A 20404-nucleotide genomic window follows, 5' to 3' on the forward strand; every position below is an offset into this window, starting at 1 on the left:
AGTCATTATACAAAAAAGATACTTGCACACATGTTTATAGCAGCAGAATTTGCAATTGCAAAAATATGGAACCAGCCCAAATGCCCATTAATGAACGAGTGGATAAAGAAAATGTGGTATATGTGTGTGTGTATATATATATATGAAATATGTGGAATACTACTCAGCCATAAAAAGGAATGAAATAATGGTATTCACAACAACCTGGATGGAATTGGAGACTATTATTCTAAGCGAAGTAACTCAGGAACGGAAACTCAAGCATTGTGTGTTCTCATATGTGGGACCTAAGCTATGAGGATGCAAAGGCATAAGACTGATACGTTGAAGTTTTGGGACTTGGGGGAAAGGATAGGGGCAGCAAGAGACAAAAGACTACACATTGGGTATGGTGTACACTACTCAGGTGATGGGTGCACCAAAATCTCAGAAATCACCACTAAAGAACTTATTCATGTAACCAAACACCACCTGTTCCCCAAAAACCTACCTAAATAAAAAAAAAAAAGGTTATATTTGAAAAAGAATCCTGAGAAATATCTTTTAAAAATTATTTATTTCTTTATTTATTTAGAGATGGAGTTTCGCTCTTGTTGCCCAGGCTGGAGTGCAATGGTGTGATCTCGGCTCACCACAACCCCTGCCTCCTGGGTTCAAGCAATTCTCCTGCCTCAGCCTCCTGGGTAGCTGGGATTACAGGTATATGCCACCACACCTGGCTAATTTTGAATTTTTAGTAGAGATGAGGTTTCTCCATGTTGGTCAGGCTGGTCTTGAACTCCCAACCTCAGGTGATCCAGCCGCCTCGGCCTCCCAAAGTGTTGGGATTACAGACGTGAGCCACTGCACCCAGCGAAAAATCTTACGAAATAAAAATCTTACTTTAACGAAAAAAATAAAAAATAAATAAGAGAACTCTTACAATTTAATAATATAAAAACAACCCAATTTTTTAAATGGGCAAACTATTTGAACAGGCACTTTATTAAATAAGATATACAGATGGCAAACTATGACAGAAAAAGGTGCCAAACATCATTAATTTTTAGGAAAATACAAATCAAAATCTCAATGAGATATAATTATAAGCCCAATAGAAGGGCTAAAATTTAAAAGTTTGATAATATCAAGTGTTTTCAAGGATGTGGGCCAACTAGAACTCTCATTCCATGCTAGTGGAAATGTAAAATACACAACCACTTTGGAAACTATTTTAGGTGATTCCTAAAGGATCTAGAACCAGAAATACCATTTGACCCAGCAATCCCATTACTGGATATATACCCAAAGGATTATAAATCATTCTACTATAAAGACACATGCACACATATGTTTATTGCAGCACTGTTCACAATATCAAAGACTTGGAACCAACCCAAATGCCCATCAATGATAGACTGGATAAAGAAAATGTGGCACATATACACCATAGAATACTATGCAGCCATAAAAAAGGATGTGTTCATGTCCTTTGCAGGGACATGGATGAAGCTGGAAACCATCATTCTGAGCAAACTAACACAGGAACAGAAAACCAACCACCACATGTTCTCACTCATAAGTGGGAGCTGAACAATGAGAACACATGGACACAGGGAGGGGAACATCACACACCGGGGCCTGTCACGGGTTGGGGGGCTAGGGGAGGGATAGTCTTAGGAGAAATACCTAATGTAGATAGATCACAGGTTGATGGGTTCAGCAAACCACCATGGCACATGTATACCTATGTATCAAACCTGCACGTTCTGCACATGTATCCCAGAACTTAAAGTATAGTTTAAAAAACATGGAACTTCCTTAATCTGATAAAGCCATCTAGAAAGTATGAGAGAGTGAGCATCTACCACACACAGGTACAGGACAGAAAAATGGTTCATTAAAAAAAAAATTCTATGCTTGCCATATGACTTGGCCATCCCACTCCTTGGTATTTACCCAAGCACAGGTTTACACAAAGTCTTGGTCACAAATGTTTATAGCAGCTTTATGTGTATGAGCAAAAAACTAGAAACACCTCTGATATCCATTAATAGATGGAAAAGTAAATTTTAGTGTGTGCGTGTGTGTGTGTGTGTGTGTGTGTGTGTATCTCTCTCCAGTGGAATACTACTCATCAATAAAAAGAAATGAATTATTCTTACACACAGCAACAAAGGTGAATCTCAATTATGCTGACTGGAAGAAGCCAGATAAAACAAAAAAAAATACATTTGTACAATTCTACTTGTTTAAAATTCTAGAAAATGAAAACTGATAGTAACGAAATAAATCAGTGGTTGCCTGGTGATGGGGCAGGGGTTATTTATGAAAGCTCAGAAGAAAACTTTTGGGAGAGATGAATATGTTCATTATTTTGATTGTAGCGATGGTTTCACAGATGTAAACGTATTTCGAAATGCACCAGATTGTATATTATAAAAGTACATAGTTTTTTTGTAGTATAAAGGCACAAAAAATGCAGAACAATAAAATTAAAGTATGTTTCTTTGAATTAAAAAGTATGAGATTTTAATGTTTTTATAGATGTTTCCAAGTTGCACTCAAAAAATGATCTATGAATTTTAACTTACATCAGCAATGTATAAGAACATCTGTTTCAGCATGTCCTTGCCTACAATAGGTAGTGTAATTTGTAAAAATTGGCTGACTTAATAGACAAAAAATAGTATTTTAGGTTATTTTAATTTGCATTTCTTTACAGTGAAGTTGAACAAGTTTAATGTTTATTTTTCATTTTAATTTCTATTTCGTTAATTGCATCCTTTGCCCATTTTCTTTTTCTAAAATTTTAAAATAATTTCATCTTTTATTTTAGATTCAGGGGGTACATGTGCAGGTTCGTTAGATGGGTATATTGTGTGATGCTGAGGTTTGGGGTATAGATCCCATCACCTAGGTAGTGAGCATAGTACCCAATAGGTAGTTTTTCAACCCACCCCCTTCTGTCCTCCCCCAACTAGTAGCCCTCAGTGTCTATTGTTGCCATCTTTGTTTCCATGTGTACTCAATGTTTAGCTCCCACTTATGAGTGAGAACAGGCATTATTTGGTTTCCTGTTTCTGTGTTAATTTTCTTAGGATTATGGCCTCCAGCTGCATCCATGTTGCTGAAAAGGATAAGATTTCATTATTTTTTATGGCTGTGTAGTATCCATAGTGTATATGTACTACATTTTCTTTGTCCATTCCTCTGTTGATGGACACTTAGGTTGATTGCATATCTTTGTTGCTGTGAATAGTGCTGTGATGAACATATATGTACATAAGTCTTTTTGTTAGAAGGATTTGTTTTCCTTCAATATATACCCAGTAGTGGGATTGCTGGGTGGCATGGCAGTTCTGTTTTAAGTGTTTTTGAGAAATCTTGAAACTGCTTTCCACAGTGGCTGGACTAATTTACATCCCCATCAACAGTTTATAAGCATACCCTTTTCTCTGGAGCTTCACCAGCATCTGTTATTTTTTGACTTTTTAATAATAGCCATTCTGACTGATGTGAGATAGTACCTCATTGTGGTTTGGATTTACAGTTCTCTGATGATTAGTGATGATGAGCATCTGTTCATCATGTCCTTTGCCCATTTTTAATGTTTTTTTTTTTTTTTTTTTTGCTTGTTTGCTTAAGTTCCCTATAGATTCTGGATATTAAACTTTTATCAGATACATCTTTGCAAATATTTTCTCCCATTCTGTAGATTGTTTTTTGCTACTGATAATTTCTTTTGCTATGCAGAAGCTCTTTAGTTTAATTAGGTCCCACTTGTTAATTTTTTGTTTCTGTTGCAATTGCCTTTGGAGACTTGGCCAAAAATTCTTTGCCAAGGCCAATGTTGAGAAGGGTATTTCCTAGGGTTGCTTCTAGGATTTTTATAGTTTGAAGTCTTACATTTAAGTCTTTAATCCATCTTGAGTTAATGTTTGCATATGGAGAAAAGTAAGGGTCCAGTTTCAGTCTTCTGCATATGGCTAGCCAGTTATCCCAGCATCATTAATTGAATAGAGAGTTCTATCCTCATTGATTGCTTTTGTTGCTTTGTCCATTTTCTAACTGTTGTGTTTTTCTTTTGTTTACTGATTTGCAAGAGCTTTGTAAATTAAGCATACTAAATTTTGTGTGCTGTATAGGTTGCAAATATTTTTCAAGTTTGTCTTTTCATTTTGAAGAAAATATAATCTAGAATAAGTGCATTTTTGGGGTAAAATTATGGCAATTTTTTATATATAAAATTTTGAGGCAAAATGAAAAAAAACAGCATTTATTCTAAGTTTTAAACACATGGGATTCATTTTATCTTTCATCCTTTTTTATTTAAAAAACTTCAAAAGAAAATTAAGATCCAAACTGAAAATAACCTGAATGTCTATCAGTAGAAGAATGCATTAATACATTATATATGTCCAAATAATTAATGCATTCTTCTACTGATAGACATTCAAGTTGTTTTCTATTATTATCAGAATATGAGGCCCGGTGTGGTGGCTAATCCCAACACTTTGGGAGGCCGAGGTGGGCAGATCACTTGAGGTCAGGAGTTAGACACCAGCCTGGCCAACAGGGAGAAACCCCATCTCTACCAAAAATACAAAAAGTAGCCAGGCATGGTGGCACACACCTAGAATCCCAGCTACTTGGGTTGCTGAGGAAGAAGAATCACTTGAACCTGGGAGGCAGAGGTTGCAGTGAGCCGAGATCACGCCACTGCACTCCAACCTGGGCAACAGAGTGAGACTCCATCTCAAACAACAACAACAACAACAACAACAACAACTACTATATACATATATATATATACATATGAGTTCGCTATTTCCACAAAGTGAATCACTTTATTAATATATTTGGATAGAGTGCCCTGTAAAAGGCATAAGGCATTGCTTGAAGGCAATTTTGCTTATCTAGGGAAGCATATAAAAAATGCATTTCAAAGTTCCTTAGCACATTAAAGGTCCTGATAAGTACTGCACTAAATACTAGGTTCCACGATATGCACAAAAAAGAAAGGATCCAACAGTTAAATAAAATTTAAGGGACCACTACAGCCTCCTTTTGGTGAGTCACAAAATTCAATAGTGTAGTAAAACCCCTGAGAATTCCTACACTAAAGCCAATTTTCTAATTTTACTTACATAGGATTTTATAAATTTATTCACCAGATATTTTTTCTTCCCTTTAACATCTGTTACCATGCCAAAGTAGTAGTGTTTTCCCTAGGAAAATACTAAAATAAAATAGACAGATTAGCACCACAGATAATCCAAATCTAGATATTCCTATCATACAAGTTGTCTTACCTAAACATCAAACATTTCATCAGGGCTTTGGAAAAGGAAACAGACTTAGTTCTCTCCTCTTTTAATCTTTGATAATAAATAAAGACACATCACAAATAACTCAGATTTTGAAATGTAGTGCCATGGTGGAAACAGCATGCTTTGATGTCAGATAGACCTGAGTTACAACCCTAGGTTGGCCACTTAGGTTGGATAAGTGATTTAACCTCTCTGCACATCAGTTTTCTCGTAAGTAAAATGAGAATAGTAACATTCATCTTACAGTTGATGTGAGGATTAAATAAGATAATGTATATCAAGTACACACCAAAGTGTCTGGCATATACAAAGTTTTATACAATATCTACACTTGTACACAGTAGAATTTCTGTAAGGGAAAGAACTGAAGACCTGAGAACCCATGAACAGATTGATAAGCTTCTGAATAATTGCTAGCTTTTTTCATGAGAATAGGATTACAAGTTTCATCAGATCAGAGCTATAAGCTCCATGTTATTTCTATTACTAACATTCTTTTAATATTTAATTACATTGGGTTTATACCTGCGAGTGTTGCAAAAAGAAGGTCGTTGAGCTTTTCAGCAGGCCAAAGAGAATCCCATGTGTAAAGCTGTCTGCACTGCTTAACAAACTCATAGCATTTTAGGAGGGTTAGAGTGTAGGAAGGATGCTTTTTTGCCCTTAGTGGGTACGAGTAGGTTATTAACTGACATAATGCAGTCAGGCAAAAGAAAGCTATTTGTAATCTGCACCATTTCAGAGACCTGGAATGAAACAGGAGGAGGCTTATAATTCACAGTATAAGAGTAAATAACCTTAATGGAATGTTTGGGTGTCTGGATCCCTGGAGGTTTTTTTTAGCACAAGTGACATAAGTGTGAGTTTGTAGGGAATAAGGGCATCTTTTTTTTTTTCAGTGAACTGCCAAGGGAAATTATGTACAGAACTTCTGCTTATGCATGCATTACAAGAGTGAAGAATTTAAAATCTTTTTCACCCAGGATAAGAACTTATTTCTTTTCTAGTTTTTCTCCCAAGCCTTCTTCTTAGCAGTCCAGGTGCCACTGTATATGTCTCCCTCAGAATACTGACCTGTCTGAGAGATGCAGGAAATGTGAAAACTGCTACGTTTCCGTTTCCACAGCAAGAGATGATGAGCCTTCTGGATAATCTGCAAGGTTGAAACGTGAAGATGATCAAATGTCCCCGTGCCTTATATGGGTGGGTATTCATTCACTGGCAGTTTTTCTTCTTGTCCAGTCTCTGCAGGCAACAGATATCTGCAAACCTCTAAAGACTGATGTGTAACAAAGAAGCATTTGTAACCAGACATTCACGTTCTAAGAATAGTCAGCCTGCTATACTATTAACTAAGATTATTTATCAGCATTATCTGATCTATAATACTGGCTGGTATTTGACTTAAATAGCCATGATGACAGCTCAACATAATCTGACTTTAATGGAATGCTTTGCATCTTGATAACCACAAAAGTACCCTGTTTTGCTGTTACTCCACTGGACATAATTGAGATAGCTATTACAGTACTTCAGGTGATGGTGTGTTTCTAAAAAAGGAATGAGTATCTAGAAAATAAGAGGCTTTGGGATTAACAAGCAACATCATTTATGATACAAATGTTTTTGTTTCTGACCTCCAACCTTTTGGGAGAGCACACTCTGAATCAGCTTGCTGAATGTATAGGTAATCACTTTTCTCATACTCACAGCATAATAATATACTTGGCATTTTGAGAATAAAAAAGTTGACAGTAGCCATCCCCTACAGTTTCTGCACAGTACAGTGTCTTTTATGTGCCATTCAGAGTGCTTTCTTAAGTGTGAAATCTAGATTCCCAAAGATAGAGGCCAGCCAGTCAGTGTGGCCTTGCCACAGAAGGCTGCAAGCTCTCATGCCACTGAGTTAAACAGGCAGATTCCAGATACCAGGTTGCTTTCTTCCAGGAAAATTGGAAAAATGAAAGTGGCTCTGAGAATGTCTCTTTGGAATCATGACCTCATGGTAGGCTCAACATTCTGTCTTGTCTGGAATCCTAGCCTTAGGGTATTCTTCCCTTTAAGTCTGGGCAGAAAGCAAATGTATTGGCCTAGGTCGTCAGTGAAAGATATACAGAAAATAACTTTATGTTTATTAAATAAAGACAAAAATAAGTTGCAAGTGCTTAAGAATATATCTCATCTCGCCTACCCAACATTTCTACTAAGAAGGCAACTGAAAAATAGTGAAAGACAATTCCGAAAGTGCAATAAATTTCCTTGCCTTGCTGTTCCAATGAAGTGATGCTAATTCTTTCAATGTTCACTCCTTGCTGATGGTTGGCTATTTCAGAATTTTTAGGTGTGGTTTGGTGATGAACTTTTCCAAAAGTTGGCTGTTTGGATTCTGCTTTTAGGATGATTTTACCTTTTCCCACTGCAACTTACACTCTTATTTGGCATAGAAAATTTTTCCTCCAAGCAATTATTTGAATTAAAATCCTGCTCTTGTAGACACTGAGGCTTGAGCTGAAAACCCAATTATCAACTTTGTGGTTTTACTCCTAGGGTAACATTAAGCTAAGGCTGCAAAGGTAGCTCACCGGGTGAGGACTAAATTAAAAAAGGAAGATACCTAAAATAATCAGGCTCTGGGTAATAGAAGACAAACACAGAATTTAGGGAGTCAATTCACCTTCACCTCCTACCATCTGCACCTATACTGCTTCCCCCAACTACACCTGCCCTTGCTGCCTATGTAGTAGTGATTTCACTTACTCAATATATGTCTACTTGAACCAAGAATGATGTTATTTTAGTCTTAGTGTTTGCTGGTTAAGCTCTGGCTCTCTTCCTATCTTTTCCTAGACCTCCTTTAATTTAAAACTCTAGGTTCTCAAATAAACCCTTGATACTGTGTGAAGTGACTTTGGCAGTATATGTATACTTCTTTCTAGCCATTGGTTCTCAGAGATTGGGAAAAGCAGAGATAATGACAGAATGGAGTCTGGGAAAACTTAGGTTGAGTCACCACTGCTTTATGACTTTATATAAGTCACATTACCTCCCCAGCCTCAGCTTTTTCATCTATAAAACAGGGGCAATACTCTTTCATTCATAGTATTTTTGGGATACTCTACCCCAAACCATGAGCATTGTCTAATGTTCTATTCTTGACCCTCTGGCTTTCTCATCCCCATTTATTTCCTCGTCCATGTGGATGCATGTCAACACTGCTTAGGTGATTACTAGTTTTACATTTTATCTTCTTTCCTTAGTTTTATTCTGTCTTTGCTGATTCCTCTTTACCTCCATGGATTTAACTGCCATTTCTATAAAAATGACTCCCAGATCTCTCTAGTCAGTGGGACTATTTCCAGATACTTAAAATGTCTCTTGGCTTTGATCATTCCTCTCAATTTGTAGTGTTACTACCACTCATGAATCCATTGCAACACATGCACAGTTTTTTGCTGTTCTTTCCAGTTCTTGTCTCTCCAAATTCCAATCCGTCCTGCATACTAGCACCCAAGTAATCTTTCTAAAATTAATCCTTCCTTATATCAATATGTCACTCAAGATCATAAACTTAAAAGCTATTTTCTAAGGTATCAAGTCTACAAAACTCTCTATCATCTGGCCGTATCTTACCTCTCTAAGACTATAGCCCACAACCACAATGTCCACCCTATGCTTCAGTGTTCTTACCACATTCATGTTGTAACTCTTACCTGGAATGCTAATTCCTTCTTCCTAGCATCTATCCTGATGTTTCCCATCCCAACAACACCTAGCTTAAGTCCTGCCTCATCCTCAGAACTCTCACCAGAACAGCCCACTTTCCTGGAATGTTAATTCCTTCTTCCCAGCATCTATCCTGATGTTTCTCATTCCAATAACATCTAGCTTAAGTCCTGACTCATCCTTGAAACTCTCACCAGAATAGCCCACTTCCCTCCTTTACTGATATACTCAGGTTTAAGCATCACTAACAATTACACAATTTCCACACGTATCACACATTGCTTAATGCAGAGCTAAACCTATATTAGGTATGTAATTAGTAGCATCATTTTTATGGCAATGAGCACACCAAGTCTTGTGTTAGATTATCTTTCCCTGCAATTGCAAACTCCTTGAGGACAGAGGCCACCCTTTATTTATCTTTATGTCCCTCCACAGGACCTTGTTTGATGTGTACCCTCAGGAAATGCTTTATGAATTGAACTAATTGATTACAGACTTGCCTTATTTCAGGAACACACACCAATTTAGAGCTTAGGGTTTGACAACAAAAGTAAAGGAGTAAAATGAACATCCATGATATTACTGCATGAAGTAAATTTTCCAAGAGCTGAGAGTATGGATACATTCTTATCTAGAAACACAGGGAAAAAGTCATTTGGAAAATGCCTCGCTACCCAAAGGAGTACCCTTCCATAACACAGTGTATTGCATTTGATGTTTTCAGAAATGAGGCGTAGGCTTCCTACTCTCATGCAAAGGCAAATGACAAGTGTATGAACAGGTTATTTATAGGCATGTGGCCAAAATGCTAGGGTAGATGTGCTAAGAGGGAACAAGTAAGTGTATATGGAGAGAATACATGAAGAAAGGAATTTGGTTCCAGAATGTGGAAGATATATAAATTATGCATGTTTACAGTGGCCTCTAGTTTATAATAGCATTCCTTCTGAAAAAGGAAAGGAGCCATTTGGTGAAAGATATCAGGTTGAGGTTGGAGCCATTTGGTGAAAGATATCAAGTTGAGGTTAGTCAGCTTGACATCTGTCCCATCAATGTAAGGTAGTATCAAAATGTGATATTATAGCTGAAGATAGCTTAAAGATCATGGAATTTAAACAGGTCCAAAGAGAAGAGGCATTCCAAAAGTCATGCATTGAACTTAGTGGCAGAGGTGGGAGATGCTTCCCATGCTAGAGCTCTATCCATATTTTTCCACCTTCTCTTTCTGGTGAGAGGTACAGGAACTAAAATAATTGTCTTTCAAGTGGTCCATAAAAGATCTATAAACTGAAAGGTAAATAGGAACAAAGGAGAGATACTGGGTGGTATAGTTGTTAAGAGTTTAGACTTTTGAGCCAGGATCTGTTGCTTGCTAGCTGTGTGACTTTGGGTTTCTTTGAGCTTAAGTTTTGTCATCTATAAAATGGGGTTATTTAATGTTTATAACTCACAAAGTGGTTATACCTATTAAATGTTACAAACCCTGTAGATCACCTGGCACATAATTGGTATTCAACAAATGTTACTTGCACACTTTGAAATAATCTAACAATCATTTTCTACATGCAATCTTATTTTCCAAGAGTTGCAGAGAGTACTGAAATAAAGACGATGATGTCTCTGACTCCAGTGAGTTCCCATATAGTCCCCAAACTCTTTACTGGAGCCAGGCTACTTTCTTCATGTCCTCTTCACTTATCTTGGGGTCTTGTCCACTACAACCTGTGACTTTCCTTATACCTTCTGCTTCTGCACTCCTCACTGACAATCCAGATCTTAGCTAGTCTTCAAGGCCCAAATTCTACCTTCTCTGTGAAGCCTTTTCTGACCAAACCAACCCACAGGAAATCATCGTATCCTTTGAATTTTGATAGCACACACTTTATAATTCTATTCATTTGACCAACAACATATCCTGTATTGTGTTTTGTTAGGCAGCTTTTCATGGATGTATTTTATCACCCCCACTACCCCAAATTTCAGAAATGTTAGTTTATTTATTTATTTATTTTTGACGAAGTCTCACTCTGTCACCCAGGCTGGAGTACAGTGTTGCGATCGCAGATCACTGCAAGCTCCACCTCCCGAGTTCACACCATTCTCCTGACTCAGCCTCCCGAGTAGCTGGGACTACAGGCATCTGCCACCATACCCAGCTAATTTTTTTTTTTTTTTTGTATTTTTAGTAGAGATGGGGTTTCATCGTGTTAGCCAGGATGGTCTTGATCTCCTGACCTCGTGATCTGCCTGCCTCAGCCTCCCAAAGTGTTGGGATTACAGGCATGAGCCACCGTGTCCGGCCAGAAATGTTAGTTTTTCCCTATTCTCTCTCCTTTTTCCTATGATATTCTTGGTCAACCAGACAGCCATCCTACCCCAGAATGGTAATGCCTCTTCATTCCTCATATGAGGGAATAAAAGAGAAAAAATCTTTTGGAAAACATCCACTTATCTAATCATCCCAAATATGTAATCAAAAGTATACAACTCATGTGAAGACTATATTGTTAAGATGTTAGTATAGGCCAAGGTATCTTGAATTCCTATATAGAAAGCTGGTAAATAATTGACTAAGACTAAAGACTCTTCCATCATTGGCACTACCTATTGCCAATATGCATGGAAATACATAAGGGCAATTTGGTACCCTTGAAGAAGTACATTCTTTGAGACAGAAGGCATTAATTTAACTTATGACTCTGTCTCAAAGTCCTGTGGCAGTTTTCAAATTCCTAGGAATAATCGTACAGATCTGGTTAGGTCTGAAGAAATAAGTGATAAAGTAATTTTTTTTCTTCAAGCAAGATTTAATCATTGTCTCTGACTGGGAGGTGATTGCACAGAATGTCACCCACAGATGCTTCTAAACAACAAAATTCTTGATGTGAAAGGCCTCTCATCTCTGAACCAGAGCTCTTGTATACAGGATGTACTTGGAGAGTCTGAATTCTGATGAAGAGAAGGGCTCTCACCAATCCTCTCAGAAGGTCCGGGGATTACAGCAATCTCTGGCATAGGATGAAAGTGTGTTTTGATAGGAGAATCACTTCCTCATCTTCCTGAAACATTTTCTTCACATCATGCCCCAGCTCAAAAACCTTCAGTAGTTCCCCATCACTCACAGAATAAATTTATTAGTCTTGTGTCTAAAGTCCCACCCAACCTGATGTCAATTTACCTGCTGAATTAATCTAATAATCATTTTCTATATGTAACCCTGTTTTGAAAGAGGTGCAGAGAATACTGAAATAAAGATGATGAGTTCTCTTATTTTAATGAGTTCTCATCTATTCCCTTACTGCCCAAAATTTCTACTGGAGTCAGGCTACTTTCTTCATGTCCCCCTCACTTAGCTTGGGGTGTTGTGCATTACAACCTGTGACTTTCCTTTTACCTTTGACCTCTTCATTCCTTGCCACCAATCTAGATCCTATCTAATCTTCAAGGTCCAAATTCTACCTATGTAAAGCCTTTTCTGACCACCCTGGCCCATAGCAAATCACCTTTCCTTTGAATTCTTATAGCACAAATTTTATGGTTTTAATCATTTGGCAAATAATGTATCCTGTATTGTGTTCTGTTAGGGAACTTTTTATGTATGTATCTTATCTCCCCAAATAAATAAAAGACCCTTGAGCTGAGACAATATATTGTATTGCCTGAACACCTCTTCTGGGTCCAATCTCATAATCTTAATATTCTCTCAATAAATATTAGTTTATTTCTTCTGTTATTCTTTCTAACAGGTTATTTGTCATGGCAGCAGAAAGCATCAGATTGAAAATAAATCAGAAATTTCTTCTACTGTGAGCAGCATTAATGGGTGTCGTACAAAGAAAGTTTTATCCAAATAAAGAAAAGAAAGAAAGAGGAAATAGGCTATAATATATAAAACATTTAATACACTTGAGTCTGATGTCAGTATTTTTTCAGGACAAGTGTCCAGCATTTCACAGGAAGGGGATTAATTCCCCTGAGTCCTGATTATCATTAACCCTGGAAGGTTGTATTAGCACACTCAAGAAAATGTTTGTTTTTGTATTATACCTTTACTTGATAAAAATATCCCTTCTAGGATATATTCTATAAAAATTATCAAAATAAAGAGGCAATTTATAGTCACATTAGCTCAAGGTAAAAGCCGCTGTTTAGTTAAGAAAAGTTCAGTTCTTTTATTGCTCGATTTTTTTTTTGAGACAGGGTCTCACTCTGTTGCCCAGGCTGGAGTGCAGTTATGTGGTCAGTTTACTCCAGTCTTGACCTCCTGGGCTCAAACGATCCTCCCACCTCTCAGCCTCCTGAGTAGTTGGGACTACAGATGCACACCATGACACCCAGTTAATTTTCTATTTTTTCCATAGAGAAGAGGTTTCACCATGTTGCTCAGGCTGGTCTCAAACTCCTGGGCTCAAGCAGTCTGCCAGCCTCAGTTTCCCACAGTGCTGGGATTACAGGCATAAGCCACTGCATCTGGCCAGCTGGATTCTTTTAAAATTATTTTTTCTTGTCATGGTTAGTATACTGATAGAGAGTAACTGGAATAAGCTATGCATAATTATCATGTACCCGGGGCTTGACTATGACCTGGAGCTCTCTACTGGATTTTCAACCAGGCTGACAGAAGAGCTCAGTGAGGAGAGAAACTGACTTTACCTTCCTTACTAGGAAATGAACTACGCCTAATGGATAGAGATGATATAATTAAATTTGACAGTTCCGCTTTGGAAGTTTCCACATTTGGGATGGGCAGAGCTCCCACTGTTTACTAAAGCCTAGGAAAAACAGAGCTTAAGGCACCATCTACTACTGAAAAGAAGACAGTGACCTAATGGGGAAAAAAACCTGAAATCCAACAGGTAAATTACAAAGAATCTCTAAGCAAACATAATGAAGAAAAACCAAAACAAGTCAGACAGAGAAGACTGGAATAAATAATTCTTCAATGCAAAAACATAAACGTGCATCCACAAGAAGTAATACTGAACAGGGAAACATAACCTTCCCAAATGCACAAAGCAAGGAACCAGTGACTGACCCTAATGAGCAGCAATATTTGAGCCCTCTGATCAGCAATTCAAAATGGCAACGTTATGGAAACTCAGTGATTTCCAAGATAACACAGAGAAGCAATTCAGAAATTTATCAGAAAAAGTTAATAAAAATTTAAATAGAAGAAAATCAGATAGAAATCATGAAACTGAGAAATACATTTGCTAATCTGAAAAAAATCATTAGAGGCTCTCAATAACAAAATGGAGCAGAAGAAAGAATCAGTGAGCTCAAAGAAAAGTTTTTTGAAAATAAAGGAGAGAAAAAGAATGAAAAGGAAAAGAGATCACCTACAAGATACAGAAAACTGCCTCAAAACATCAAATGTAAGAATTATTTGTGTACAAGAGGGAGTTGAGCAAGAGCAAGGGAATCAAAAGCATAATTCAAGAAATAATAACAAAAACTTTCCAAAACTTGAGAAAGATAAATATCCAGGTATAGTAAGGTCAGAGCACACCAAACAGATTCAACCAAAATCGTCTACCCCAAAGGCACATAATACTCAAACTACCCCAAGGCATATAATAGTCAAACTCTCAAAGGTCAAGGTTAAAGAGAAGATCCTAAATATAGCAAGAGAAAAGATGTGAATGACATATAAAGGAGCTTCAATTTATTTGGCAACAGACTTCTCAATGGAAACCATACAGGTCAGGAGGGAGTAGGATGACATTTTCAAACTACTGGGGGGGCAGGGAGCAGGAAGCTGTCATTCAAGAATACTGTATCCAGCAAAGTTATCCTTCAAAAATAAAGCAGAGATAAAAGTCTTTCCCAGACAAACAAAAGTTGAGAGAATTAACCATCACCAGACCAATCTTACAAGAAATGGTAAAGGAGCTCTTCAATTTGAAAGCATGTGAAAAGAAAACATTTGAAGGTATACAATCCACTTGTAAAATTAAGTACATGGACAAACTCAGAGTATTCTACTACTGTAATTGTGTAATCAACTCAAAACTCTAGTATCCAACCCAGAATACAAATCTATCAAAAACAATAATCACTGAAGAAACCCGTTAAAAGATAGGTAGTATAAAAATATATAAGTAGAGATGATTAAAATCAAAACGTAGAGGAGATGAAGTTAAATTGTAGAATTTTTTTCTTTGTTTCTATTATTTTCTTTGTGATTTAAGATAAGCTGTCCTCTCTTTAAAATAACTTGTTACATCTATGACATATTTTTTGGTAAGCCTCATGGCAGCCAGAATGCAAAAACCTATAACAGATTCACTAAAAATAAAAAGCAATTAAAACTTAATGCCAGAGAAAATAACATAGCTACCAAGGAAGAAAGAAAGAAGGGAAGAGAGGAGCTGCAAAACAACCAGAAAACAAGCAAAAAAGGGCAGTAGAAAGTCCTTACTTGCCAATAACAACATTGAATGTAAATGGGTTCAATTCTCCAATTAAAAGGCATAGAAGACACTGGGTGGAGCGAGATGGCTGAATAGATGCCTCCACCAATCATCCTCCCCATAGCAACACCAAATTGAGCAACTACTTACACAAAAAGCACCGTCATAAGAACCAAAAATCATATGAGAGATCACAGTACCTGGTTTCAACATCATTTTAAGCAAAGAGGCACTGAAGACGGTAGGGAAGACAGTTTTGAATTGCCTACATCACCCCTCTCCCATCTCCTAGCAGTGGTTGCATGGTATGGAGAGAGACTCTGTGAACTTGGGAGAGGGAGAGTGCAGTGACTGTGGCAGTTTGTGTTGGAACTCAGTGCTGCCCTATCACAGCAGAAAGCAACACTGGGCAGAACTCAGCTGGTGCCCACAGAGGAAGCATTTAGACAAGCCCTAATCAGGTAAGAAATGCCAATCCCAGTGGTCAGAACCTGAGTTGTAGAAAGCACTGCTACTGCAAGCTAAGTCTCTGGGGTCTTAAATAAACTTGAAAGGCAGTCTAGGGCAAAAGGACTGCAATTCCTGGGCAAATCCTGGAGCTTTGTTGGGCTCAGAGCCAGTGAATGTGGGGTACACATGACCTAGTGAGATACCAGCCAGGGTGGTCAAGGGAATGTGTGTGTAACCCCTCCCACAACGTCAGGTAGTGCAGCTTGCAGCTCTAAGTGAGACTCCTTCCTTCTGCTTGGGGAGGGGAGAAGGGAGAATAGAGGACTTTGTCTTGTAACTTGGATACCAACTTAGCCAGAGTAGGTTAGGTTACCAGGAAGAGTCCTGAGGCCTCAATTTTAGGTCCTAGCTCATGGGTGACATTACTAGACACACCCTGTGCCAGAAGGGAACATGCTCTCTTGAAGTGAAAGAGCCAGTCCTGCAGGATTTATCACCTGCTAACTAAAGAGCCCTTGGGCCTCGAATAGTCACTAGTGGTAATCAGGCAGTACTTACCATGGGCTTTGGGTGAGATTCAGAGATATGCTACCTTCAGGTGTCACCCAACATATGCACAGCTATGGTGACTATGAGCAGAGACTCATTCTGCTTGATAAAAGCAAAGGGAAGATAAAGGAGACTTTGCCTTGCAGGTTAGGTACCGGCTTGGCCACAGTGAGGAAAAGCACCAAGTGGGGGTTCCCCAATTCTAGGCCTTGACTCTTGGATGGCATTTCTGTACCTACCCAGGGCCAGAGTGGAGCCCACTGTCCTAAAGGGTGAGTACCAGATCGGGCAGGATTCACCATACCCTTACTGAAGAGCCCTTGGGCCTTGAGTGAACATTTCCAGTAGCCAGGCAGTAGGTGCTGTGGGCCTGGGGCAGTAGTGGCCACAGGGAGATAACTGTGTATTTGTGGAAAGGGGAGCGAAGAGTGAAAAGGACTTTGTCTTCTGGCTTTGGTGCCTGCTCAGCCACATTGGAACAGAGCACCAGGTTGATACCTAAGATTTCTGAATCCAAGTGCTGACTCCCAGATGGCATCTCTGGAACTGGCTGGAACCTGGGGGAATTCACCACCCAGGAAGGAAGAACAGAAATCTGGCTGGCTTTGCAACCGGCTGATTGTAGAGCCCTAGGGCCTTGAGAGAATATAGGCAGTAGTTACGATGGGCCTTGGGTGAGAATCAGTGCTGTACAGGCTTCAGGGCTTACCCAGCACAGCCCTAGTGGTGGTGGCCACAGGGGCACTTGTGTTACCCTCTCCTGGCTCCAGGCAGCTCAGCACAGAGAGAGACATTATTTGTTTGGGGGAAAGTAAGGGAAGAGAACGAGAGCCTCTGTCCATGGAATTCTTCAGGATCTTATCCAAGACCACCAAGATGGTATTTATATGAGTATGCAAGAGCCACAGCATTATTGGGCTTGAGGAGCCACCAAATGCACATATAATGCAATGATCAAAGACTTAGATCACAACACCCAAGTCTCTGTGAATATTTGGAAAGCCTTTCCAGGCAGGACAAGCATAAACAGGCACAGACCGTGAAGATGACAATAAATATCTAACTCTTCAATGCCTAGACACTGATGAACAGCCACAGTATCAAGACCATTCAGGAAAAGATGCCCTCACCAAACAAAGTAAATTAAGCATAATGACCAATCTCAGAGAGACCGAGATAGTAGACCTTTCAGACAGGAGAACTCAAAATAGCTGTTTTGAGGAAGCTCAGTGAAAATCAAGATAACACAGAGAAGGAATTCAGAATCTTACCAGATAAATTTTTAAATGGGATGGAAATAATTAAAAAGAATCAAGCAGAAATTCTTGAGCTGAAAAATTAAATTGAATACTGATGAATGAAAAAGGGTTTCTTAACAGCAGAACTGACTAAACAGAAGAAAGAATTAGTGAGCTTGAGGACAGGCTACTTGAAAATACACACAGAGAAGAGACAAAAGAAAAGAGTAAAGAAAAAAGAAGCACACTCACAAGATCTAGAAAATAGCCTAAAACTGGCAAATCTAAGAGTTATTGGCCTTAAAGAGGAGGTAGAGAGAAAGATAGGGGTAGAAAGTTTATTCCAATGAATAATGACAGAACTTCCCAAACCTAGAGAATGACATTAATATTCAATTATGAGAAGGTGATAGAAGACCAAACAGATTTAAGCCAAATAAGACTACATCGAGACATTTGATAATAAAACTTCCAAAGGTGAAAAATAAAGAAAGGATCCTAAAAGCAGCAAGAAACAAATAACATACAATGGCACTCCAATATATCTGGCAGCAGAGTTTTCAGTGGAAACCTCACAGGTCAGGAGAGACTGGCATGACATATTTAAAGTGTTGAAGGAATAAAATCCCTTTTTACCCTAGAATAGTATATATAGCAAAAAATATTCTTCAAACATGTAGGAGAAATAAACACTTTCCCAGAAAAACAAAAACTGAAGAATTACATCAACAGCAGAAGTGTCCTATAAGAAATGCTAAAAGGAGTTCTTTGATATGAAAGAATGTTAATGAGCAAAAATAAATAATTTGAAGGTACAAAACTCACTGGTAATAGCACACAGAAAACACAGAATATTGTAACACTGTAGGTGTAACATGTAAACTACTCATATCTTGAGTAGAAAGACTAAAAGATGAACTGATCAAAAATAAGTATAACAACTTTGGAAGACGTAGACAGTACAATAAGATACAAATAGACGTAACAAAAATTAAAAGCATGAGGATGAAGTTCAGTTGTAGTTTTTATTAGTTTTATCTTTGTTTGTTTATGCAATTAGTGTTGTCATCAGTTTAAAATAATGGGTTATATTATTGCAAGCCTAACAGTTTGTATTAGTCAGGCTTCTCTAGAGGGACAGAACTAATGGAATATATCTATAGGGGAATTTATTAAGAATTAACTCGCATGATCACAAGGTCTCAAAATAGGCTGTCTGCAGGCTGAGGAGCAAGGAGCATGCGAGAAAGATGTAGGCTGGGAGGCTAGGCCAGTCTCTCTTTTCACATTTTTCTGTCTGCTTATATTCTAGTCACACTGGCAGCTGATTAGATTGTGCCCACCCAAATTAAGGGTGGGTCTGCCTTTCCCAGCCCACTGACTCAAATGTTAATCTCCTTTGGCAACACCCTCACAGACACACCCAGGATCAATACTTTGTATTCTTCAATCTAATCAAGTTGACCAGTATTAACCATCACAAGTCCACCTTTTGTCAACTTGAACCCATACACATCTCCTGAGATCATACATAATATTAAAATACAGATGATAATAAGGTCATAGTTACACCTAACATAATACAACTATCCTTTGTACAACTGGAACTGTACCAATCCCCAACCCAAATGCTATTACATAAAGTTAACAATACTTAAATGTTGATGTGAAGTCAATAAATCTTATGTCACATGAAAAAGGAGAAAGGAAATAAAATGAAGATATTTTCTTAGTACAAGTGTATATATGCACAAACATTTTTTTTTTAAACAAAAGAAAGAGGAAATACTGAGGACAATTATAGTCTTTGTTTCTGCAGCTGGTAACGTGGTTGTAGCTGGTATTGATGACTACCTTCTTTTACTACCCATTCTGTATTCCCTTTGCCTTCAGCAAGCACTTCAACAGGTTGTGTTTTTATTTATTTTTTTTTTCCTGATAGAGTGACCCAAACCTTCATTCCTGAAGGGTCTGGGTCATTTGTAGTCCTGCCTGGATTGTGTTGTAGTTTCCCATTGACCATAATCACAGGGCATGGTAATACTAACAGACGCCCTAATGGATCTCCTGTATTCCATGCATACTCCTCCTTACATCCATTGTGCAGTAGTAGACTGATTTCATCTTCGTAGTCTGGGTCAATCACCCCAGCCAACACTGTAACTCCGTTCTTGGCCTGTTGACTTAAAGGTAGGAGGAGCCCAAAATGTCCAGGTGGTAATCATAACTTCCCATTTATTGGAATCCTTGTTGTGTCTCCTGGTGGCAGCGTTCCTCCCTCTGAAATAAGACTCTCACTCAGGGCACTCTTAGCAGATTTGAGACTCAGTATCTGCTTCTGATGCCAGGAGACAGAATCCTTGAGTTCATCATTTTCTTTCACCAGTTTTTCCACTGAACTTAGGAGCAGCCAACCAACTTCATTATATTCCTTGGTTCTCCACATAAGGTCAAAGGTATTACGTATAGAGTCGCTAAACTCCTTGCCTCTCACAAGGAATAAATCAGGAGTGTCAAGCGTATTTATTTTGCTAACTCTCTAAACAGTTCATGCCAAGGACCATCAGTGTTCTCCATACTATTAGAAGTAGAGTCCTTAACATTTTTGTGTCTAATCATACTAAGCAACCAATTCCAGAAACCCCCAAACCAACAAAAGAACTCCATCCTTAATAGTCTATTCTTCTAGAACCACTCCTGGTACCAAAATCTGTAG

The 20404-nt window shown here is 38.2% G+C and overlaps 1 protein-coding gene across 1 annotated transcript in view; it reads right to left on the reverse strand.

The window, feature by feature from the left end:
- Window positions 1–20404, reverse strand: part of ZDHHC15 (zinc finger, DHHC-type containing 15) — a 128150-nt gene that overhangs the window by 11851 nt on the left and 95895 nt on the right. Inside the window, exon 10 of the mRNA XM_011971943.1 lies at window positions 6387–6465. Within this exon, the coding sequence (XP_011827333.1) occupies window positions 6419–6465 (47 nt within the window). The 3' untranslated portion in view covers window positions 6387–6418. The remainder of the gene's footprint in view (window positions 1–6386; window positions 6466–20404) is intronic.

The sequence above is a fragment of the Mandrillus leucophaeus genome, unplaced genomic scaffold (genome assembly GCF_000951045.1).
Source record: "Mandrillus leucophaeus isolate KB7577 unplaced genomic scaffold, Mleu.le_1.0 Scaffold1251, whole genome shotgun sequence".
NCBI classification, from domain to species: domain Eukaryota; kingdom Metazoa; phylum Chordata; class Mammalia; order Primates; family Cercopithecidae; genus Mandrillus; species Mandrillus leucophaeus.